At 31.0% G+C, this 26686-nt stretch overlaps 2 protein-coding genes across 5 annotated transcripts; one reads left to right on the forward strand and one right to left on the reverse strand.

Annotated features, from left to right (window-relative positions):
* Positions 1–451: 451 nt before the first annotated feature.
* On the reverse strand, positions 452–6593 carry LOC134716190 (fumarylacetoacetate hydrolase domain-containing protein 2-like). Of its 2 annotated transcripts, XM_063579024.1 has the most exons (8): positions 6378–6593; positions 5026–5242; positions 3086–3145; positions 2348–2516; positions 1933–1987; positions 1820–1873; positions 1513–1600; positions 452–704 (listed from the first exon to the last, which is right to left on the reverse strand). In XM_063579024.1, the coding sequence occupies exons 1-8, from the start codon at positions 6536–6538 to the stop codon at positions 642–644; spliced, it is 867 nt and encodes a 288-aa protein (XP_063435094.1). In that variant the 5' UTR covers positions 6539–6593; the 3' UTR covers positions 452–641. The 2 variants fall into 2 exon arrangements, with proteins under 2 accessions (XP_063435094.1, XP_063435093.1); XM_063579023.1 differs by lacking the exon at positions 1820–1873 and having other exon boundaries at positions 453–704; positions 1879–1987.
* On the forward strand, positions 6566–25067 carry LOC134716189 (putative aminopeptidase W07G4.4). Of its 3 annotated transcripts, XM_063579020.1 has the most exons (17): positions 6614–6697; positions 9205–9372; positions 12357–12489; positions 13394–13459; positions 14057–14139; positions 14489–14600; positions 15256–15380; positions 16107–16206; positions 18123–18198; positions 18693–18778; positions 18975–19079; positions 20784–20859; positions 21545–21663; positions 22011–22094; positions 22604–22711; positions 23223–23354; positions 24572–25067. In XM_063579020.1, the coding sequence occupies exons 2-17, from the start codon at positions 9260–9262 to the stop codon at positions 24704–24706; spliced, it is 1653 nt and encodes a 550-aa protein (XP_063435090.1). In that variant the 5' UTR covers positions 6614–6697; positions 9205–9259; the 3' UTR covers positions 24707–25067. The 3 variants fall into 3 exon arrangements, with proteins under 3 accessions (XP_063435092.1, XP_063435090.1, XP_063435091.1); XM_063579022.1 differs by lacking the exon at positions 9205–9372 and having other exon boundaries at positions 6566–6697; XM_063579021.1 differs by lacking the exons at positions 6614–6697; positions 9205–9372 and adding an exon at positions 10861–10981.
* Positions 25068–26686: the final 1619 nt, after the last annotated feature.

Below are 26686 nucleotides of genomic sequence, written 5' to 3' on the forward strand. Positions count from 1 at the left end.
ATATCTTTATAGAAATAGTTATAACACTGACATTGAAATATACTGACCTCTCATCTGCTAAACTAGCAATGTACACTATCCGTTAATATTCTTACCATTCAAATCTTCTTTTGTAACCATACATGGACCTAGAGGTAAGAACCAATCAGCTGTCACTATTACCCATCATCAACTGTTAATTCCAGGTTACAACTGTCAGTCACAAGAATTAATATTGAGGATTTTATACTTCAAATTTATATATTTTGCACAAAATAGGATTTTTATCGCAGGCATATGACCTTTATACCCGTATAGATCCACAACTGTGTATTTGTTTTCTTTCCTAGCTTGCAGGCAGAATCTATCAATTTAATTTGATGCAAAACAAATAAGATCCCAGACATGACCTTATAAAAGTTAGCTTAATAAAAAAAAAAAAACTTTTATCCATTTACATCTTTGATAGATAATTCTTTATTCATCAATGCTGCCTGACAATCATCACAAATATATCTGTAAAAAATTAATTGAGTTTCTCTTTATAATTTAAGCCTGTATTTTTGCCCCACATCCTTTCAATAAGACAACATGACAGTTTTCTAGTATGTACTTCCAGAGTAATATTTTCTATCGTTTCTCAGTTGTTGAATGTTATCATTTCACACAATCTTGTTTACAACTTTTCCAATTTCATCAATTTCACATTCTACTACATCGCCTTTCTGAAAAAAAATATAGAATTATACTCATTATTCAACTCCAGTTTAAAAAAAAACATAGATTCACATTAGATTCATTTATCTTTTTACAAATTTTTGAAGACAAGAAATTTCCAACAATATGAAAAACCAAGGATAATCTGTTATTTGCTGTTTTTCTTAACACCAATGACTAGGAAAACCTCATATCAGTGAAGTAACTTGAAAACGATCTCACAGGAATAGGTAATGTTAGAAAAATACCAATTACACAGATTTCCAAGGAAAGTTTCAGAAAAAAGCAATATATAAGTTTAGTAACTTTTTCCTAGGACATTTTTTCTCACATGAAGATATGTTTGTGATGGAAAGAATTCATTGTTACACTACCATACTCTCAACTTGGGTCAAGTGTAAGAAATGCTGTATCTTATGAATGCTTAAAACAAAGATGCTGTTGAATCAACACATTTACATGCTTATCATCATTGTCCAACAAACTTTGAATCATGTACTGTAAATTCACAAATAATTGCGGATTTTTTATTATTTTGTAAAATGTGACATGGTTATAATTGCAATAATTTAATCTCAAAATTTTGAAATTTTTCATATAAATTTTTTCTTAATATTGCTAAATATGAAAACTCATTTTAGTCTAAATTGACAAAATTACAATAATAAATGCAACCAATAATTTCTGAATTTACAGTATTAAAAAGGTCATATTATAAACTTTCCAAAGTAGTAACAATGGTACAAATTGATATGTTTTCTATTTGGAGAAATTCCAAAATAACACCTAAACCATAAGAAATAAAAACCTACTAACCTTAAGAAATTCTTGTGGTTTTCTAAATACGCCTACACCTGGAGGTGTACCAGTTAAAATCAGATCACCTGCTTTCAAGGTCATAAATCTAAAAAGAAGCAAGAAATCTATGGAGGTAAACTACATGTTAAAAAAATGAGATAGCCTTTATGTATAAAATGACAAAACAAAATAATAATGCAGTGGTGTATTATAATGAGACAACTTAAGACAAGAAACATAGGACCAACCTTGGAGAAAAGATTATTTTTCTTCAAAAATTACCTATTCTTACAACTACTCAAAATAGTTGAACACCTTTACTCACCTGGATACAAAAGCTATACATGCAGTAGATTTGTGGATAAGTTGGTTTGTACTACTCACCTGGATACAAAAGCTATACATGCTGCAGATTTGTGTATTAGTTGGTTTGTACTGCTGTCCTGTTTAGTTACACCATTAACTTTGCATCTCAATCCTAAGTTATGAGGATCTGAAAGAAAACGTTTATTTTGGATGTCTGTTATATAAAATATTCAACTGATACTATGACAAAGTAGTACCAGCTACAGTAATTTTTTTTAATATTTTTTGGACATGGTTGTCTTTTGTATAAAAGCAACCTTTTACAAAAATCTCTTAATTAAAATTGAGTGAATGATAAACCAAGGTGATATATTATGTCCATCTCAACTGACAACAATAATTCATCTACCTAATATTGTTTTCATGAGTATCAATCATAGAAAAAGGTAAACCAGATGAAATGCTTTCAAATATTTATATTTTTGGAAATGTAATGTCCTTATATAAGAGTCATGCCACTTAACCTTCAACAGTAAGAAATGTTTACCACTTAAAGCTTCCTTAGTTACAATAGCAGGACCAAGGGGACAGAACCCATCCATAGCTTTTCCTATTACCCATTGTCCACCATTACACCCAGGTTTTAATTGCCAGTCTCTAGCACTGACATCATGTGCTACTGTATAACCAAATATATAGTCCATTGCCTCTGATTCCTACAAAATACATAAGTAAACTACGGTATAACTGCATAAAAAAAACCTAATGTATGTTTTCATCATGTTATCACAGGCTTATTAATTTCCATACCTTTCTTTACCCTATCCCTTTATCATTCTAAAAATGAAAAAATGTGCAGCCATTATTTGCCATTTTGTGGTGTTGTCATGTAAAGCATACAGTCAAAGTGCTGTGAATACAAACATCTAATCATTGGGTACTTGAATAATTGTGCAATGCTGTATCCTTGACATAATTTAATAATAAATATCAAATGAAATATTTAATTTTTACAGACATATTCTTTTCATGTTTTTTAAAACATATGAAATCAAGCGCCCTTGTAACAAGGGCTTTTCCAAAACAATTTAATGCATTCTTAAAATAAATCACCTCATATTTAAATGAGTGAGTAAACAGCATTAAAGAGCACATTTGCACCTGTGAAAGCACATTTGCACATGTGAAAGAAGGTGTCGACATCCATGTGCTTCTATGATTGACACCTCCTATTTCTACATTGAAGGGTTATAAAGATACTGTTATACATGTATTGTAAACTTACTGATACTTTCTTTGCATCTTTCCCAACAACAATAGTTAATTCTACTTCCCAATCCAATTCCTGGATAAATAAAAAGTTTCTATTTTAGAGCAAGAAAGATAGACATACATGCTAACAATGCAACTAGGGGAGATAATTTTATTGTTTCGAAGCATACTTATGGATGTTTTCATTTTACTGTTAAAAAATATGACTGCAATTTCTTTTTAATTCACTGTTTTTCTCTATGCATTTATGTTTACTTCATATGATAATTCTAATTCATGTTTCATTTTTCTTTTAATATTTGTAAATTCCAATCACTGTTTTATTTGTGTGTTTTTTTTGTGTTTTTTTTTTATATTAAAAAACAAATAATTATGCCTGTTTCCATGTAATAAATACCTTGATATTTGTCACCTAATAGTTTGTTATTGCACAGTCTAATGTCAAATTGTTAAATTTGTGACTAATGTACAAATCACTTTCATTGACTTATGATTTCATAGCTATGGTTGATCCCATTATTGAAACAAATTAACCAAAAATTCAAACTTCAGAAATCTTCTGACAAAGAAATACTAATACGTGTACATACTGACGTAAAGTCTCTGTTGGCTCTAACCTTTCATATTGTATCTACATAAAATTATCAAGTACAGTATGAATCAAAGGGCTTATAAGTAAGGGTACAGATTGCTTTAATTTATCAGTGGGAAGTAAAATTTATAAATATTTCATTGAATGAAGCATTGGTTGTAGTTGCTGGACAATGGGAGATAACTCCAATTTTTTAAGATGGCTTTTATAATGACTTAATTTATATTTTAGAACTGATATGATATTCCTGCGCCTTGCAAATTTTATATATCTTCTTGATAGGTATAGCATTATTTGTGACTGAAATATCTGACAATATATTACAGTGATAGATTTCTTGAAATGACTTAATGTTCATCATGTTAATATTAATATGAATAATGTATGGGACTCTATACAAACTTTTGAAAAAGAATATTGGCACCATGAAGTATGGAATGATAAAAATAAAGTCAATGGTAATAAATTAAGATTTTATAGATTGTTTAAAACTTGTATTGGTACGGAGCCTTATGTAAAGGTAGTTAATAATAGATGCCACCGACGTATTTTGTCACTATTCAGAGCTGGTTCGTTACAACTTAAAGTTGAAACAGGTCGATATGCTAGACCACCAGAACCTCTACAAGACCGTTTATGTATTTTTTGTGATAGTAGCCAAATTGAAGATGAAAAACACTTTCTTTTTAATTGTTGTTTTTACTCTGATATCAGACATGAATTATATGCCAAAGCCTGTCTTTTAAATGTTGATTTTGAGAATTTATGTGATGTTGAAAAACTTCGTTATCTTATGTGTAATGAGAATATGGTTCCTCTTTTAGCTAGTTCCCTTTATCATATGTTTTATCGACGAAAACATGTCATCTAGAAATTATATATGTTTTGTTATTTTTTATTTTATTGTTTTTAATTTACGAAATACATTTTAAATGTATCAAAGCTGTCCTTTTATGTATGTATTAGATGTTTGTTTTAATGATAGTGTCTCATAAGTCGTTTTCGGCTGGCATCCTTTTACATAAATGTTGGGTTCTTATGACTTTATGTGGATATATATATATTGATATTGTAATGGATGGTGACACTTTAATAAAATAAATCTTATCTTATCTTATCTTATCTTATCATGTTCATGGATAGGACATGTAGGATATATAAAATGTTATGATCAAACACTGCATTTTGTGTATCAAAAAGGTAGTGATAATCCTTGGAAGATTTTAATACCAAGTCAATAACATAGGGTTTTGATTGCATTTCATACAATCTTTACCCAAAATCTTTTCAACAAGTACAGGCCTAGCAGTTTTCTTCTTAGAAGCTATTATTTTGAGATGCTGACGATTTAAAACTGATACCTTTGTTTCCTCTGGGTATTCCAGATCATCTGTTGGTCCAATTATACAACTTGGAAATTTATTAAAAATAACAGGTACTTCTGGCACAGGAGCATTCTGTTCTATACAGTGATCTGTGTAATTCATACCAATACATAATACTTTGTCTGGATTATAGATAGGGGCTACAACTTTCACTGTGTCTCGTTTCAAAATACTGCCTCCTCCATCTACTACACTGAAATATAAATTGTAATGACTTCAGTAAATTCACTAGTGACTACAGTTATGTTATTTCCCATTAATACTGCTTCCTAATTATCTTGGATGAAATAAAATCCTTTTAATGATTTAAGATAATACTAGTATTATAATTGTTTATTGTTTGTTTATTATTTTGCTGGTCGTAATTTTGAAGAAAAAAAATGGAAAATTGGAGCAAACATGTTTACCCATTTTAATACCATATCCTTGACACACGACATACAATAAATGAGACCAACATCTTAGCAAAAACAACAGCAGAGAAACAAAAAACTTACAAAAGTGTACCATAACATCTTCACCTGTAGTATGTCATGCCAATATTCTCATTTTAATACAGATAAGAAATTTACAATGAAATAAGAAATTTACACTGAGATATTAAATTTACAATGTTTTAGAACACCTTTGAAGCAAGTTGAGTCATCAGCCTTGATATTGAGCCTATAAACATATAACAACATAGTATAAATGTTCATGAACAGTTGATGCATAAAATAGCTCGTCACAAGGAATTTTTAAAAACAGGAGTTCAAAGTGGTAAAGTTTAAGTCATTGATCTTTATCAATTTTACTACCCTTGTACTGGTTGACCTGTAAAAGAAATATCTGTGTTGCAGATGGCTGATGATAAGTTCCAATGGTCATAACCACAAGCCTAACATCATCAAACGATACTTATCATAGAATGTGTATCATCATACTATCATGTGAACTTATCAAGAGCAACACAATGGAATCCACACATGGAGCAGGATTTATCTGATTACCCTTCAGTAGCACCTTATTCTTAGATCACCTTGAATCTTTGTGGTAATGTTTGCTCAGTATTTTTCAGATGTTTTTTCTCTTAAAGACATAATGTTGAAATTTTTCTTGGACTAATTAGTTTGAATGTCCTTTTGGTAGCTTCTTGCGTCTGCTTTTTATTTTTTTTTAACTTAATAAAAATCTAGTTAAAATATTAAATGACACTGAAAGCAGGATTGATGATCCACTATGACTGTTCAAAGATTATGAATTTATGTGTTTTATTGCAGGTGTCAAAATCCACTATTAAGAGTGAAGGCCATTCTATCTAAATATAGTATATTTTTATCAGTTGATACCTTTTTGCAGCTGAGAGCATAGCATTGCCGCCTTCAATAAAAGATCTCATATCATTGGGAATGTTTGGATTTGCCTTGCATAAATCAACAATGTCTCCGTTTTCTTTAAGTTCAACACCAATCCGCCTGTTGCCAGCATCTTGAAATTGCACAAGCCTCATTTTTCAAATCACCTGCTAGAGAAACAATCTTATAAATGCACCTGACACACCCCCTTCTGTCGAGCGAAAACTCCCGAGAAGTTCGAAGTGCGTCTACTGATAACGAAAGTAGACACGAACCGGCAAGAACGTGAGAAGACACTGAAGGTGTGACATAATGTAAGGGTATTGTATATTAATGCTTTGCAAACAATGATAAATGTTGAGTTGCACATACATCATAGTTATTGTACATTTATCAAACTCTGATTTTGATTTTTTCTCTCTCCCTTATAATGAAAGTAGAAACCACGGATTGGATTAGGATCATTTGAGTGCTGCTCACCACAATTTTCTAATATCCTGTCTGTCTGTCCCATTAAAATTATGAAAATATATTTAAAGGAATTGGAATTGGAAAGGTTACGACCCCTCCCCTTTTTTTTTGCCAATCAATGCATTTGAATGGGGACATATAGTTGGAACCTCCCCCCCCCCCTCTTTTAAAATGGCTGGATCCACCCCTGCTATAAATTGTAACTTTAACACTGTTTAAAACTAAGCCTGTAAAATCAAACCTTGGACATGCTAGGAACCCCATGGGTATCACTTAAATGCATGAAATGGTGGACTGTCTTGGATAAGGTTTCATATTGCTCTCAGATTTTGAGATATCTACTTATTTTTAATGATATTAAAGAAGATTAATGTCCATGAAAATTACAAAATTCATAGACATATTTTGACAAATTCGCAGTTCTTTGTAAATGTTTTTATCCCTTACAAAATGTACCCCACTTAAAAGAGATACATGTAGTCATTACATTGAGGGCCACCAGGCACCTGTTATTTGAGGGATTGTACCCAACCTGTTAGAGTGAGAAATGGTTGATTATTTTCTCCAATATTGCAAATGAAATCTGACTGCTAGCAAAGAATTGAATATATGCAAAATGATTCTGGGAATCCATCTGACGGGTAAGTCTATAGAATCCAGGTATTTTTCCCCTGAGTCCTGTTCGCACTTAGTCATTATGCCGAGATTCTCTTTCTCCCGATATTTACAACAATATTGTTGGGCAAGAATATGAATTGTAAAGTGCTTTTTGTGTAATTAGACAGGAAATGTGTCATCTTGGGTAAAGATAAAGTTCATTTGTAGAAAAATATAGAGAAATCCTACATAAAATTAAAAAAATGATTTAGACCTGCGAGCCCCCTTAAATGATAATTTTCTATTTCAATAAGAGGTTATTAATCAAGCAGTAGCTGCAATTACTATTGTTCTTTCCAAAAACCTCTGCAAGCCATTGCATTATCAAGATATCTGTGGTACAAAATTAGGGATTATGAACATTTTTATTGAATCAACATGTCTAAAAAAAATGCTATTTACTGTTCTGAGTAAGGTGACAGTCTTATTGTGAACTAGCACATTGAAAATTTTGCTAAATAGTTGGTGGAGTACAAAGCCGAGTTCATTTTATATTGCTGGTAACATTTTTTTTCTTCTAAACTACATATAATATTGGACACTGGACATTAAACCCACAATCTATTATCATTATTATCATTGCCATACATGTAATCTATATTTTTATGCTCCATTTGAAAAAAATAGGGATCATATAGATGCTTTGTCCACCTGTTAGTCTGTCATCTAGAGACCTAAAGTTTCAGGTGCAATTTCCATTCATATATATATAGCCATCCTGCCACTTGAACAATTATGAGCATGACATATATACTATTGTACAGCTACCTGCAATCAATCGATCAAAACTCTTAACTTACTAAACATATATACTTGTATGAAAATGTGCATGAAGCAAAACAATTCCAGTTAATGTGTTTAAAGGGGAGATAATTAAGCTAACTGATTTATTCTTATGTAAAATCACATACATGTATCTTTGAACAATTGTAAAAAATTGTTGAAAGCCCAAATCATTAATTTAACTAAATTTTCATGCAAATACGATACACCAGATATGAATTAAGAAAAATGGTTCTTATTCAACATAGTAAAAAGGAAATAATTTACATTCAGTAACATCAAGAAGGGGAGATAATTTGAAATTCTTTGAAACAGGAAAAATTAGCATTGTACATTTTGTAACAACAATTATCCCATAACACTAATTCCATGGAAAAATAAATAAGCATGGTTGGAAATATGAACTTGGATAACACAGGAAATTGATATATGTGAAAAGAGGTGACTTCTGTAGATACTCCCTAAGATCTCAACACAAATATTATTTTGTTTACTAATAATGTTAAATAAGGCATTTTTGTAAGCTGATGTAATATGATTGCCAATGAGAAAACTATCCACAAGATTACATATTGAGTTGAAGAGATAAGGGTAATGTACATAGAAAATGAAATAGGCTGCCATATGGCCTATAACAATGAATCAAAACCATAACTTTTAGTCAGCTAAAGGAGGCCCAATCATGACGAAAAGTAAAAAAACCCACATTTACAACAAAGCAATAATCTAAATTTAAATATGACAGGAAGTCAATTAATTTCTAAGCTGCAATCCATCAAAAATTAAAAGTGTACACTATCTGGTATTTGGAAGTTATAGCTGCCTCCCTAATAAATGATACTTATGTGTTAAATATTTCAGCACAAAGGAACAACTCTTTGCTTTCATACATATATCATTATATTTTCAGGAAAGTGTACCAACATATTTTACGTTATTTAATGCAATATCTGTAAAGTATTCCAATGCTGTTTAAAGGTTTCACCAGTAACTTAAAACATATAAGAAGAGTATTTCCCATTCCTAACTTCAGATCAGCTTTGACGTCATTTTCATATAACAGTTGTTGTACACAAAGGTACAATTCACACAAACTTTTACCTATTGTTAGCTTGTTATTGCTTAACGTAAAATAGCCATTTATGCTATACTAATTTGCTTGAAGTAATGGTATACAATTTGTTAACCTTTCTCACATTTATTTATGCATATTAATATCAACTGATGATCATCTATCATCATATTAAGCAATCTCTTTAAAAAAAGATCCAGTGTTAATTCTTCACTTAAATACATGTTATAAGGATCTGACAGCTTCCTCTTGATTGTTCTGTATTTTTTTTATTTGCTGGAGATATGGAAGCCATCAAATTATTTGTAAAAAATAGGACACTAGTTTGTTGAACATTCTTTAGTACAAATTGTGACAGATAATTAAATACAAAGTTTGAACTATCTCAATTTTACATACACTTTAATGTGTAAAAGGAGTAGGTCCAGTAAGGCCCCAATGGCCCCAAATTATAGCAGTTTTACAAAATTGTTAAAATGTAAACTTTTAGTTATTTATTGGATATGGGCTGTTTTTTCCAAAACAATGCACAAATATCGGGTACTACCATCATTAAGTCATGCTAAATTACAGAAATCTTCACAATTTTAGTTAAGTTTTAGACAATTTCCTCATTTTTGTTGAGCCTGTGATTAGCCTGTGATTAACTGCAAAAGTAGGCGAGACATTGGGTTCTGCAGAACACTTCTGAATTTTTTGGCATATTTGATAGATTTTTCATATTTAAGCTTGAATCGGAGCGTTTTTAATGACTAAATCAGTTAAAATCTTTCACATCAACTAATTGAATCAACTGAAATAGCCACTTAAGTGTTTAAAAAGTGTCCAAAAATTAAATCTTTAGTTAGATGAATCTGAAATTTGGGACCAAAATCGGCCCTCACCGGACTATTTCCTTTGATAGTTGCACACATATTATTTTTCTCTGCCTTAGGTGCTTTTGTTCTAGGCAGAACATTGAGTAGGTCTTATTTTTAGGTTTTCAATTTGATTATACATGTACCAAAGCTATTGCTGGTGTAATTTTAGTTAATGATTTATTTTATCTTTATCCTTGTTTTTTAAATCTGTACTGAAAAATTTCTATACTGTCTGTAAATTTGATTATCTGGAAAAGAATTCAAAGTTTAAAAAGACCAGATATATTTATAACTTAAAACATTTAATACAGAGTTTTTTGAAAACCCCAAGATCTAAGAATACTTTTAAAAATTGCACCGATTCAAGTGTGCTTGCATCATGGGCATAGGATATAATTATGGCATGTCAAACGGAATTCTAAATTTAAAAAAAAGACTTAGATATTTTTATAAAAAAAATTGAAACAAAGTTTTTTGAAAACCCTATGTTCTAAGAACTGTGAGTGTGCTTGTTACATTAGATATAATTATAGTACAAATGTAATTGTCAAACGGAATTCATAGTTCAAAAACAGATCTTCCTATATCTATATAAAGATATATTTATAAAACAGTCAAAACAAAGTTTTTGAAAATACCTAGTTCTAAGAACTATGGAATTTAAAAAATATTCAACTGATTGAAAAGAATTTATGTATGACATAATTATAAAAATTGTCAATTGTCAGTTTATATGACTCAATCATGTTAGAAATGTAAGTAAGATTTAGCTTTTAGTTTAGACTCTATATTTTTATCAAGATATATGTATGATTATAATGTTATCTTTTTCATTAGTTTACTTACGACTGAAAGCATGTGATTAGAAAAAAAAAGATAATATATACTCTTATGATATAAGCATATTTGTATCACTTCATTTTAATGATAATCTGAATAGATACTTCAGAATGTGTCCACCATTTTTTTTTTTGTAAAATACACACTCTTCTATCATGTCTATAACTGTCAAATATTTACTTAAAATAAGGTTGTCTAGATTAAAAGAAAATTAAATTGTAAATTTTATTTATTGTTCAATCTTTTTAATATACTTACACAAAATTTTGTTTACAGATGAAACATTTGATAATGATAAGGATTTTGGATAAGAAAAGTTGTGGTCACTTGAAAAGTTAACCTTCTATAGAAGCTAAGTCAAGTCTTTTTCATAAATATTATCTTAGCCTATTCATTAGTTTGAAAAAGTGTGTGTTTTTCAGGTTTATGTAAATGGTTGACAACTATTGATGACCCCAAGTAAATGACTCATTGTCTTAGGTTCCTTAGATATTTCTTAGTCCTTGAAAAGTTTCTTCACCTATTATATGTAATTGTACTAGGTATAGACAGAATACATAACATACTTATACTTAACCTAGTTACAAGAATTGATTATGCATATACACATCATTTCTTACAGTATATAAAAAATTATGATCTGACCTTTCACTGTCAGATGGACTGTAATCTTTTAGCATTTGCCATATTTTGGAGAAACTTAATGAAGAAATAGAGAATATATTTGAATTTGTCTTTCAAGCAAGTTATTGCTAAAGTTATCAATTGTTACTATGAAGAAAGTATTGGGGAAAATGGGCACAAAGGTAGCTTTATAACCTGTCCTTTGAATGTTAAGAGCAGTGTTAATGCATGGGTACAATATTAGTTGTATAACGATAGGTTAGATCTCTGAGGAGTATCCTTCCAGTTGAAAAATTCAAGAAATTATAATTAACTTTTTTATTTACTTTGCGATTTGCTGTTGGTGTCGAGAAGAACTCTTTCATAAGTACAAATGCATTACATGGTATTGACTGTACTTAATTGACTATTCAGGTCAATTATGAAATTCAAGATGACCACTACTTTTTGACACCATAGTGCAGTGAACATAATTCTTGTATAGACTTCCTTCTTGAGGAGCTTGAATAAGGGTTTAATGTAAAAAAAAAAATGCATAATATGAAATGGCTACATATGATGTTGGTGTCAGCTTTTAAATTGAATTGAAGAAACTATATAAACAGTTCTCATGGAACCATTCTTTTCCATTATGTAGATAGTGTAATAACTGTGTTTTGTTTTCAGGATTCCTAAACTATTGCCCTGTGTGAAGGTCAAGGACCCCCAGTATGATGGTGTTGTTATAGTAACAGATTCTCCATCCAAACTTGTGGGTGATTTAGAGCCTCTCAAAGATGTCATTGAAAAATATGGCGAGGTAAGTATGATATGTGTTATTCATGAGATAAAATAAACTAATGAAAACATGTGTTACTGATATATAAGTTTGCCCCTCGTGGAAAAGGATCTGCTTACTCTTCTAGGGCACCTGAGATCACCCCAAATTTTGTGGGCTTTGTGTTGCTCATTCTTTAGATTTCTATGTAGTGTAATGTATACTACTGTTTGTCTTTGGTCTTCTTTTATTTTCCTCATGGCATTACCAGTTTATTATGCCCCACCTATGATAGTAGAGGGGCAATATTTTTTCTGGTCTGTGCATCCATTCTTCTATTGTTCCATTTGTCTGTTTGTTCATTTGTCGATATGTCCCACATAAGGTTAACCTTTTGGTCATGGTAGTTTTTGATGATGTTGAATGTGTCTCTTTGGTATTTTCTTTATTTTGGACTACATGCTTCTTAAACAAAAGTATATGTTGAACTTTGTTAAAATGTAACCATTTCAAGATACAGTTGCTACCTTGTCATCCTAATGTGTTTATCTGTCCTTTTGTATATCCAAAGATTTTTTTAAATTTTTAATAAGTAACTTTAGTTTAAATTGTATTTTAAATTTCTTAATTGTATGATACAGGTCATGTTTATAAATCATCATTTTCACAGCAACTATCATTCAAGAGTTATGTTTCAGTAGGGTTAAACAACATAGTTTTTGAATGATTACTTATAGTTTGATGTAGAGGATGTAATATTTATAAAAGCAAATGTTATTCCATCAAAAAGAATTAAATGAAAGTACTGATTTGTTATGAGCTATTTGCCTTCTGTTATTATGATCTTTTATTGCTCCATTCTTAACTGTTTTGACACTTTTTGTCATTCAGATATTAGGTAAAGGAAAGAAATGGCCATAATCTATCATTTTAACTATCTTTACAGATTGATGAAGTTTATACAAAGGAAGTGATATTTATAAAAACAGATGTTATTCCATCAAAAAGATTGGTGAGTGTAAATATATAATATAAAAACAGATGTTATTCCATCGAAAAGATTGGTGAGTGTAAATATATAATATAAAAACAGATGTTATTCCATCAAAAAGATTGGTGAGTGTAAATATATATTTATAATGCTTAGATCCTTCTATAGTATTTATTTTTGTAATCAACCAGAAAAAAAAGAAGTGCTTTTTTAAAAAAAAAAAAACTGCTGGGGATAATTTTATTTGTGCTTGATTTTTTTATCTTCAATATTATATACAGTTATATGATGTAAAAACATAACCAAGAATCTAAATATTTTATGTTTATTTACTGAACTACCATGAGATAATAGGGAAACTTAAAAAGGTAAAAGGCTTGAAGTCAGGAATATGGTTTTTTTATACTGTGGATTATATTTATGGATTGAAGGAAATTGGTAATTTTGTGGATATTGGATTCTGTGGTTTGTCAAAGTCTGCATAAAAGCTTATAAAAAGTTAAACTTTGTTGAACATTAGAAATGGTTCACATTTACACACAAAATCCACCAAAATTGGTTCCCACCAACAATATGAATCCAGATGTACAACTTAAATATAATTCTATTGTTAAACAGATATTTTCCCCTACTGGACCACTGAATAGAGATTATGATGATGTCAGAAGGTTTGCAGATGCAGCTGTTAAAGGAATGCAAAGGTATCAGTACAACTTAGTTTAAGCTTTTGATCTTTCCACTTAAATAGTTTTTGTCAGGTGGGAGTCAAGTTATAAAGAATTGGATTAGACCTACATATATATATATGGATTTCATACTGGAAAACCTATACCAAAAACTATTTTAGTTCTCCAAAAGTTCAAGAATAACTTTCCAACATCTGTTTTCATCAGTCAAATAAAATCAGTAAGTTTTGTTTATTATCATCAAAGCACAGGTGATCTGTGAAAAAATATAAAAGATGATAAATTTGCATTGAAAATATTGCAACACAGTTGTGAAATTTGTATATATCAAACTAATTAATAGATGTTTATCTTAATTTTTTAGAGCTCTGAAGGCTGGTTGCAAGAAGCCTTTATTTGTACGTCCAGTAGATGACAACTTTGTTGGATTTGCAGGCAAAGTAGCAACTCTTGGAGCACTTCATGCTTTATATGTGGTAGGTCATTTTTATTAGTAATGGCACTGCAAGAATATTGATTAAAGTATTTCATCCCAACAGAAATCATGGCCTTTACTTACTTAAGGGGACCAAATTGATATAGTACAGGGTCTCTTTATATTGTTCAAGATCAAAATCATTCCCTGTAAAAAAAAAAATTGCAATTTTATGTTTCAGGTTATGAAATTGAAAGGGGCTTAATCCACCATTTTCTACATTTGAAAATGCCTGTACCAAGTCAGGAATATGACAGTTCTTGTCCATTCGTTTTTGATGCATTTTGTATTTTAATTTTGCCATGTCCTTATGAACTTTCCGAATTGATTTTCCTCTAAGTTCAGTATCTTTGTGATTTTATTTTTTTCATGTGTTAAATGCAAAATCAGATTAATGGATTCCTTCAATATCAATTTTCAAAAAGGGGTGACAACATTAGCAGTCTTTTTTACATGACTTGGCTTTTACGAAATGAAAAATATTGTTTTGTAAAATAATTGGAAAAATTTAGTTGATTATATAGGGATTCACTGGAGAATGACTGGAGCGGGTCCCCTCTTAGGTCAGTCAATTCTCTCAACCCCATCCCCCAACCCCCCTTTTTTATGGAAATTTCTGGATCCTCACTTTCAAGATATATCTTTTTACTTTTTAGCCTCTGGAGATAAGAGAAGATGTACCAGAAAAGAAAAGTAAAGCTGATGTAATGGGTATTTGGTGTAGTGATGAAGTCAAAGTCACTAAATCCATCCCTGTTACTACAGCTATAGAATCAGGAAGGTATATAACTCATTACAATTTGTATGAAGTATAAAGATTTGCCAGAGTAACTACCAGTCATATTAAATTAGAAATTTAAACTGAATTAAACATTGTAATATGGCTACAGGAAAAATGAATAGGACTAGAATTCCTTATAAGTAGCTGTTTTTCTTATGGTAACTTTCTTCACAAGCAATCATCAAGGACATAAGTAAAGTGATGGTGGTATGCTTGTATTTTATAATCTTGTTTGTCTGTCAATCGATGAAAACTATTTGGATGGTTATAGAATTTTATTTATTCAAAATTTGTTACCACAACAAACCTATTATTAGTTTAATTTGAGGTATCCTTAATTGTGCCAAATAATACACCTTATCCCTATGTGTCCTCCATTACTGGATATCACACAGGTTCCCATAAAAATTTGACTTCATAAAACAAAATATCTGGTGCCACAATGGAAAAGTGATTGTTGCATGCGTCAAACTTCAAGCGGCCAGGTCAGCTGTGATTAGCGATAAGGTGTATTCATGTTGTGTGTCAGTGGATACCACTGTGTGTGAATGTTGATTTGAAAAAAATAGATTAAAGGGTCTTCTTGAGCAGTGCTCACAGTATTTCTAGTTCTTTTAGATTAATTTAAATCAAGATAACGAGCTCCTTATTATATTATGCCACACATTTATAGCTTGTGAAGTAATTTTAGTGAACTTTAAATCTTCTAAATTTGATATATACCAGGGTTGTTGCTAGAGATATTGGAGGTTCAGACCCAGAGAGAATGGCTGCCCCGCGTGTTCTTCAATATGTACAAGAAACATTAAAAGATTCTGGCATCAAGGTAAGATGTAAACAAACATTTTGAGAGGATCCTGTAGTAATACTGTTTACTGTACAAGCAACATGCCTAAAAATGGATCCTGGACTCTGTTTTTAGCTCACCTGGCCCAAAGGGCCAAGTGAGCTTTTCTCATCACTTGGCGTCCGGCGTCCGTCGTCGTCCGTTGTCTGTCGTCGTTCGTCGTTAGCTTTTACAAAAATCTTCTCCTCTGAAACTACTGGGCCAAATTAAACCAAACTTGGCCACAATCATCATTGGGGTATCTAGTTTAAAAAATGTGTCCGGTGACCCGGCCAACTATCCAAGATGGCCGCCATGGCTAAAAATAGAACATAGGGGTAAAATGCAGTTTTTGGCTTATAACTCAAAAACCAAAGCATTTAGAGCAAATCTGACATGGGGTAAAATTGTTTATCAGGTCAAGATCTATCTGCCCTGAAATTTTCAGATGTTTCGGACAACCCATTGTTGGGTTGCTGACCCTGATTTGGTAATTTTAAGGAAATTTTGCTGTTTTTGGTTATTATCTTGAATATTATAATAGATAGAGATAAACTGTAAACAGCAATAATGTTCAGCTAAGTTAGATTTACAAATAAGTCAACATGACCAAAATGGTCAGTTGACCCCTTTAGGAGTTATTGCCCTTTATAGTCGATTTTTAACCATTTTTCGTAAATCTTTGTTATCTATTACAAAAATCTTCTCCTCTGAAACTACGGGGCCGAATTAAACCAAACTTAGCCACAATCATCATTGGGGTATCTAGTTTAAAAAATGTGTCCGGTGACCCGGCCAACTATCCAAGATGGCCACCATGGCTAAAAATAGAACATAGGGGTAAAATGCAGCTTTTGGCTTATAACTCAAAAACCAAAGCATTTACAGCAAATCTGACATGGGTAAGATTGTTTATCAGGTCAAGATCTATCTGCCCTGAAATTTTCAGATGAATCAGACAACCCATTGTTAGGTTGCTGCCCCTGATTTGGTAATTTTAAGGAAATTTTGCTGTTTTTGGTTATTATCTTGAATATTATAATAGATAGAGATAAACTGTACACAGCATTAATGTTCAGCAAAGTAAGATTTACAAATAAGTCAACATGATTAAAATAGTCAATTGACCCCCTAAGGAGTTATTGTCCTTTATAGTCAACTTTTAACAATTTTCATAAAATTTGTAAATTTTTACTAACATTTTCCACTTAAACTACTGGGCCAAGTTCATTATAGATAGAGATAATTGTAAGCAGCAAGAATGTACAGTGAAGTAAGATGTACAAACACATTACCATCACCAAAACACAAAGTTGTCATGAATCCATCTGCGTCCTTTGTTTAATATTCACATAGACCAAGGTGAGCGACACAGGCTCTTTAGAGCCTCTAGTTCAAATTGGTTTTTAATCTAGAAGAAATATTTTTATCTTTTTAGAAGACGATTTTTTTTCTCCGGTAAATCAATGAATAATGGATTTCTCTTAGAAGAAATGTGAAAATAGCACAAAAAATTAAAGAAAATGTTGAAATACCCTGACTAAGAGGAGATAACTCTGTAGAAAAGCTCCATTTAGTTCACAATAATATGAGAAAGAAAAAGGATGGATTGCATATAAAGGGACTTTGAAACATTTTCAAATTGCAAATCTTTCATAAAAATGAGACATATACTTGATTGTTAAAAGAAACTATCAAAATCAAGTCGTCTTTATGAAGAAGAACATCAGGCTCCGTGGGCAAAAGTAAAGAAATTATATCCAGTCCCAATATTTAGATAAATTAAATGTTTATGAGGGGATAATTGAAATGATTCCAATTTAAATAATTTTATTTCTAAATGCATTTAAATGTAAAAAGTGAAAATTTATTTACTTTCTGAAATAGAGAGCTGCAAATTATATTATCTTTTTCAGATTAATGTAATTTCTGATAAAAATGAATTCAAGAAAAGTTTTCCCCTATTGGAAGCTGTAAACAGGTGTGCAAGCAGTAAGTCAAATTGAGAATGATGATATGAGAAATAAAGTACATACACAATCCTTTTCAAATGAGCAATATTGTGCTTTATAACAAAAGGTTTAATTATTCACAAAAAGATATGGAGATGTGGTTTAATAGCCAATGAGGAAGCAATCCACATAAAGTGGATGTCAGCAACTTTAGGCCACTGAATATCCTTTACGGCAATGAGCAAAACCATATCAAAAACAGATACATTATGTTTTACAATTTGTGTGCCACCTTATCAATCTTTCAACATGACTAATGCAGTTTCAGATTGCTACCTGAAGGGATTATAGAAACAGCGTTGCATGAAAATACAAACATGGTTCTGCAATTGAAGTTCAGAGTTGAAGGATAAAAGTAGACATCTTTGAGATGTTTTCATCTGTCAGGTAGACACATTTCATCATTTTTCTTGTATCACTTTATACCTTGAGTAAAAGTTTCTGTTGTTAATTCTATTTCACCTTCCATTACAGATGTAGATAGACACACAGGGAGACTGATTTTCTTGGAATATGAAGGTGAAGGAAAGATAGATACAACTCTCTTTCTCGTTGGCAAGGTAGAATATTCTAGACAGTTGTATCAGATTTTTCTTGTGCATTGTATACTTTTTATTGGTGCAAATTTTCATGGTGTGCAATACATGATCCTCAGAGCTTCTAACTTAACATTGATCTGTAATACATACAAAAGTGAAAATAATTCCTTTTTATATCAAATCCAAACTTTTTTAAGTTGACACATTGTAATTTCAGGGAATTACCTATGATACAGGTGGTGCTGACATCAAAGCTGGAGGTGTCATGGCAGGTATGCACAGAGACAAATGTGGGGCTGCTGCAGTTGCAGGATTCTTCAAGGTTAGTATTTTTGACATCTGATGTGACAGGCAAAACAAATGAAAATCTAATAGAGAGCAAGGTTTACCATATACTGTGGAATCATTATCATTTGTGGTATTCCAATTTATGTGGATTTCACGTACCAGGTGAACTATGAATTTTGAAGTGTTCAACTAAGGAAAAAAATCTTCAGGCTTGTTTTACAACTTTTGACAAAACCATGAAAAACATTTCTCCACATGTCCCTCAATTCATAAAAGTTAGTATCTACAAAAAAATAAATGAAATCACAGTTTCCATTTTTGTATTTTCATATACAAAGTTAAGGTGGAGAGTTGTCATTGGCATAATTACCACTCAGTGTAACCACATATTTTCAATTATTTGATTTAAGTTGACAACCAGTACATAGTAATAGTAATGCTTCAATTTACTACTATATGAATTTTGAGGATTTTTTTTTTATATATATTTGTACAAAAAATGAAGTCACTCTTAAAGGGATGTCAGATATTAATGTTATGCTTCTGCAGTATTTTTATTTAACATGAACTCAACTTTTTCTCATTCATCCATCCATAACTTTTTTACATATGACTCATTTTAACCAGTATGAATGGTTTGAAATATGGTCTGAAACTTAAATGTTGAGATGTCCCATGTAAATGAGATTTGTAAATGAGATTTTCAGATCTGCTTTTTCAGGTCAAGTCCTGTTTAACAAAACAAAGATTTTTTAGGCATGTTAGTTTTGGTGAATCTCTTATTACCAAAAATAGTGTGTATACTTTGCATGAAATCATTGTGTAACTTCTTTTTTTGGAAAAATGGACATGAAGAGATTACAAGTTTTAATCAGCTCAAATAACAGAAATTAATCTGGGTAGTAAAATTACATGAATGAAACAAAAATTAAAACAAGAAAGTCTAAAGTAAAATAATACTGAATCAACGAAATGTTAAAGATATTTTAAAGGGGCACTTTCTGTCAAATTCATGGTCACCGATTTGAGTCAAATTCTCATATTTGATTTATAACAATGTAAAACATTTATCCAAACTACCAAAAGTCCAAAATAAACAGTTTACAGAGCATGGGGTAGATAAAATATAGGTTCGTTTTGTGTGAATTTTAGTACTGTCGCCATCTAATTTACTATCGATTTGACCTCAGATGACTATATAAGCGATGTAAACATCAATAAAGATATGAATAGATTAAACCAACACGTGCAAAGGGATTTTTATAGGTCTGTTTTATTTATTTAGTAGATTAAACATATATGTTTCTCATTGTTTTTAACTGTATAAGAATGATTTTATATGGATCGAATAAGTAATCAAATGGTTTACCGTAGTTTCACTTTCATTGTTGACATTCTTTTTCTTAAAAAATAACCAGTACATGTACAATGCATGCGTTGTTAATCTCTAGCTAGGGGTTAAACTGAAGTTCACATGAATACGGATTTAATGAGGTCGACTGATTCACTTGCAAGTGAATTAGAAAATATCAATGTTTCTTCGCTTAATTTGACAAAATTTAACTATTTTGGCTGCTAAAAGCCAATTATTATTTCACTATTTCATTTTCATGAATGATTTGATGATGACAAAAACAATCTTACTTTAGATTTTTTAAATATCTCGAAGCTAGTACCCCTTTAAGAATATCTGACATATAATCAGGTTTTAATCTTTGATAATGGTTACTTGTTTTAGATCTTGTCCATGCTTAAACCAAAGGGACTGAAAGTTGTCGGAGCATTGGCAATGGTGAGGAATAGTGTAGGGCAAGGTAAGATGGATTTTTGTCTCTCACAATGTTGTTTTATTGGTATTTTGAAAATATGTGATTTTGTACATTTCTATTGCATGAAGTCAAAACAGTCATAAATTAATCTATGTTTTCCCTTTTACTTATTTTAAACAAGACATGCTATGACTCTAGCAGATTTCTTATAAAACTCTCTCAGAAGTTAAGGAAGCTTATAATTTATGCTGACAACTTACATAAAATCATTCAAGAATTGTAGAACTTGATTGTATTAAAATAGAGGTATTGGTTGAGGCTACAATAGGGAACATGACACTTTTAGAAATGCTTCAGATCACCAGATAACTTTTAGATAAGTAAGGTTCTCAAAATTTTCAAGGTTTTTTTTAGTGAGACATCTGGTTGTTGCAAGGTCCCCTGTCTAAATAGAAGTAGAACTTTTCAGATTACAAGAAAAATAGTTTTGACCATATATGAAATATAATATGAAAAAGGAACAAGTAAAACATTTTCTTCCACTATTCCTTCTGATACATTTTTATACTCTTATTGTTAAATATTATAGTAATTTATGAGAGAATCAAATATCTATGTATTAAACATATGATATAGTTGTAGAATTATTATATGCAGAATATTTATTTTGTTATCTTAAAATCATACTTTATTTTTGAAAAATAAAAAATAAAGTGACATGTTATTTCAGACTGTTATGTTGCTGATGAGATTATTACATCCAGAGCTGGAGTGAGGGTCCGTGTGGGTAATACTGATGCTGAAGGAAGAATGGTCATGGCTGATGTATTATGTAAAATGAAAGAAGATGTATGTGGTATTTTTAAATAGGAAATGATATCAGTGTTAATATTTTATTTTTTCACGTTTCTTTAACACATAAAAGTTAAAACCTTAAAAGCAAGTTATTGTCTTTTTGATATCTCTAAGATTGAACATTTTAATTTTGAAAAAAAATGACTTTTATGTAGTTACTTTACTCAAGTTCAATTATCCCACTTTTAGGTTTATTTGATGATCACTATTTAATTAATGACTCCCCACAAAAACAATAAAAATTGTGTGCATTTTGTTTTTCAACTGTGTGTTTGTACCACCTGTTTGTAGAAAAATGGTTTTAAGAATTATATAAATTTTCACTATTTTTTTTATCACAGGCATTATCAGCTGTCAATCCACAGTTATTCACCATAGCAACCCTCACAGGACATTCCATTAGAGCAATGGGACCTAATTATTCAGTAAGTTAAAGGTTTTTTTTAAATGGTTTTGACTAGGGAATTGTCCGTTTACACAATCTTTAAAATAAAATTACAAAAATTCTTCCAAAGGAACCAAGTGAAAAATGTGTTAACAGGAGTTTCTAGAAAACAAGATTGCATGTTTATAACTTTTTAAGACTTTTTTAAAGTTTATTCTGATGATTTGAATGTTATCGGATACAAAATATTTTATACAAAATATTTTATTGAAAAAAGCCATTTAAACAAGGTCAAGGAAGGAAGGGTTTTACCTGTTACCTTCTTATTAATCTTAATAGTCTTGAAATATGTAGGAAGCTTTTGCCTCTGTATACTCTCCATCAAACAAACAAAAAAGCACTCAGAAATTGCTTTACTAAAGAAAATAAGAAACATATTGCAAGGTACATAAATGATCAAAAGTTTCTTAAAAAAGATATTTTGAAAGGCATTTAGTGTATTTTGGATAAGAAAAAAATGATGTACTCAAATTTCTTATTAATTTTCAGATAATAATGGACAATGGTCCAGCAAGAAAATTGAAGACCGCCCAAACAATGCAGGAAGCAGGGGACCGTATTGGTGATCCATTTGAAATATCAACACTTAGGAGAGATGTATGTACCTTAAACTATTAGTCTAATTTTCTAATCAGTATATTCTTGTTTTCTTGGATATCCTCTGTTGTGTAAATGAATGTATTTTGACCCCAAAAATTTTATTAATGCAAATATTTTAAAAGGGGAGACATGTGTTGTAGTTTAGTGAAGAGGAAACCTCATTTTAAAACTTATTATACATGGTCCAGAAGGCTGGTATTTTACAGATGCCTTTCGGTCTGCATGGTTACTAAGATGATATTCTCTGAAAAAGGATTCAAAGATCCTAATCATAGTCCCATAGAAGCTTCAATAGGAGCCATATTACACAGAATTTTGACTCCATTTTCATTTTTAACTGAATGGTGCAAATGTGTTCAGTTTGCATCATTAGATAAGTTTCTTAATTTATTTAGTAATAATTTTTATCAGGAATGTAGACTCAAAAGATATGTGTTGCTGAATAGCATAAGGCGCATAAAATAAGTCATACAAATATTTATTTTAAATATATTCTCATGTTTTAAAGGATTATGAGTTCCACACTGGAAAATCAGAATATGAAGATGTGTTACAGTGTAACAATGCTCCTTCAACAATGACAGCTCGTGGGCATCAAGGACCTGGTGCATTCCTTATCAAGGCTTCAGGTTTGGAAAAGGTAGGGAGTGTATTAAGTTCATAGCACTTATGTTTAAAAACAAATTTAATGTAATTTAAAGATTTCACTGAATTTTTTTTTGAATAAAGAAATAAATGTAATTATCTTAAATGTAAAATTTCTTTTCATGAGTCTCTGTATTAGAAAACTGTTGATCAAGTGTTAAAAAAACGTGGCAATTGTTACTAGGAATTCTGTCCAAAAAATTGCATAAATGAGAGGGTTGTATAAAATCTATTCTGAAATAGACAACTTTAGGTTGCAGTCTTGTAATTGACTGCTCCATAGGCTTACATGCTAAACAGCTGATCTTTGAAAATAAAAAAATAAAAAATGCTACATAGAAAAAAAATTTCATGTTCATATCATGTATGTGCTAATGTGAAATTGTGATTTAATCGAAAAGAAAGGGGTCTTGCCACGAAGAATAAAAAGTTACGCAATCCTGAAGTCAAAACATTTTTTTTCTACTTTCTGTTTGCTATTTTTACTAGGTCGCATCACTTCCAGTAAACATGATATCCTTCCACTTTCCTGGATTGATATCCCCAAACGATGCAAGATTTTTTTTGAAGTCTATATATATGTTTCAATTCAGCATAAACCTATAATCAAACAGAAAAAATTGAGTTCAGAAAAAAATTCAGAAAAAAATGCACTATTTTGTTTCCCTCCATGTTTTGACATGCACCGGAAATTGGAGTTGTAATACAAGACTGGTACCTTTAGAGTTTGATGCATTTCTGTCAAAACCCATTCATGCATTTAGGGGTGTTATCACTACGGTTCCAATGTTGAGCGAGTGGTTGGAAAACTATAAAACTATATTGCACGAATTATTTGGCAAATTGAATTCTCATAATTGTCTTTCAGCACTGCTGTCACTAGGGAATTGTGATTAAGTACCTAAAGAACAAATATAATTTCTAGTTTATCCTACACAAACACTGATGAATGTTTATAGTGCAGGAATATAGGCGATCTCCTCTGTCTGGTTAATGACGTCATAAAGACGTGCATAATTGACAATTTTTTTTTGGTGACGGACAAACTGGAAAGTGGTCTTTTAGCTAAGGACTTTCCCATATTGAAGAATCTTTATTCTGAAGGATATTATAGATGTCTCACTTGTCAACTATAAAATATGCAATGTAACAAAAAAAACAGTTAAATGTATGAGATTTCATCACCATTTATGTTTCTGTATTCTTTTTCAGCATGGAATAGATTCAAACAAGCCATTACCATATTCCCATCTAGATATTGCTGGATCTTCAGGACCATTCCCTGGAATTCCTACTGGAGCACCTATTGTAGCATTCACAGAGAAATATGTCATTCCAAGATTATAAACTTAAAAAACATAAATCATTATTCAGAGACTTGTCATAATAACTAAATGTAAAGTATAAATTTGATTGTAATATGTTTTGCAAGAAATTAGGGTTGTTTTCATACATAGAAATGATTGCATGTACAATTTATTTTTGTTGAATGATATATATTCACAAATTTGTAGATTATAGTAGTTATTTAGACTATTAAATTCATTGAAATCAGTGTATTCATGCATTATGAAGATAGATTAATCTAAATGAAAAAGGGACTATATTCTGTTTGATCGTATTGCTGTTATTTAAGGAGGGAACATTTATTGATTTGAATTATTAATTTATGAATTATTTTTTTATGAAATAAATTATTGAAGGCTTATATTAGTTTATATGTTCACAAAAAAACATTTGCATTTGATCTGAATCTGGTAAAATAACAAGGAACAAGGTAAATTTATCATACTGTTAATTCATTTATTTTTCGTGGTTTTGGCGAAGTCTGCACACCAGCCTTTAGGAAAATGGAACACCTACGGGTGCAGGAATTCTCGCTACATTGAAGACCCATTGGTGGCCTTCGGCTGAGGTCTGCTCTATGGTCGGGTTGTTGTCGCTTTGACACATTCCCCATTTCCTTTCTCAATTTTATTCTTTGAACACTTAATTTTGTAAAATAACAAGGAACTAGGTAAATTTATCATACTGTTAATTCATTTATTTTTCGTGGTTTTGCCGAAGTCTGCACACCAGCCTTGAGGAAAATGGAACACCTACGGGTGCAGGAATTCTTGCTACATTGAAGACCCATTGGTGGCCTTCAGCTGCTGTCTGCTCTATGGTTGGGTTGTTGTCGCTTTGACACATTCCCCATTTCCTTTCTCAATTTAATTCTTTGAACACTTAATTTTGTGGTTTGCCTGTATCTACAATGTCCATGAATATTGGTTTCCAAGGAATAATAATGAATCTACAGTTAACAAATCTATTCACCATACATATTTACACTCAGGAGATATATTTTTGGTTAACCATTGACTTATTATTCTGCCTACAAATCATTGCAAAACCCTAGTTGCCCTGGTTAAATATGTAAGCTCTCTTCTTTTGTAAAAGTGGGGTTTGTTTTTGATCTGTGCATCTGTAACATGTATGAGTTGTGGCTAAGGTATAAAAAAGATGTGGTATGATTGCCAATGAGACAACTGTCCACAAGATACCAAAATGACACAGACATTAACAACTATAGGTCACTGTACGGTCTTCAACAATGAGCAAAGCCGGTAGTGTAGCATGCAGATATTGTCACATCAACTTGAAATATGTTTTAAGCTTGATAGGTTTTTTATACGACCGCAAATTTTGAAAAAAATTTCGTCGTATATTGCTATCACGTTGGCGTCGTCGTCGTCGTCGTCGTCGTCGTCGTCGTCGTCCGAATACTTTTAGTTTTCGCACTCTAACTTTAGTAAAAGTGAATAGAAATCTATGAAATTTTAACACAAGGTTTATGACCATAAAAGGAAGGCTGGTATTGATTTTGGGAGTTTTGGTCCCAACATTTTAGGAATTAGGGGCCAAAAAGGGCCCAAATAAGCATTTTGTAGGTTTTCGCACTATAACTTTAGTTTAAGTTAATAGAAATCTATGAAATTTTGACACAAGGTTTATAACCACAAAATAAAGGTTGGGATCGATTTTGGGAGTTTTATTTTCAACAGTTTAGGAATTAGGGGCCAAAAAAGGGCCCAAATAAGCATTATTCTTGGTTTTCGCACAATAACTTTAGTTAAAGTAAATAGAAATCAATGAAATTTAAACACAATGTTTATGACCACAAAAGGAAGGTTGGTATTGATTTTGGGAGTTTCGGTCCCAACAGTTTAGGAATTAGGGGCCAAAAAGGGACCCAAATAAGCATATTTCTTGGTTTTCGCACCATAGGGTTAGTATAAGTAAATAGAAATCTATGAAATTTAAACACAAGGTTTATGACTATAA

The sequence above is a fragment of the Mytilus trossulus genome, chromosome 4 (assembly GCF_036588685.1).
Source record: "Mytilus trossulus isolate FHL-02 chromosome 4, PNRI_Mtr1.1.1.hap1, whole genome shotgun sequence".
Taxonomy (NCBI): Eukaryota; Metazoa; Mollusca; class Bivalvia; order Mytilida; family Mytilidae; genus Mytilus; species Mytilus trossulus.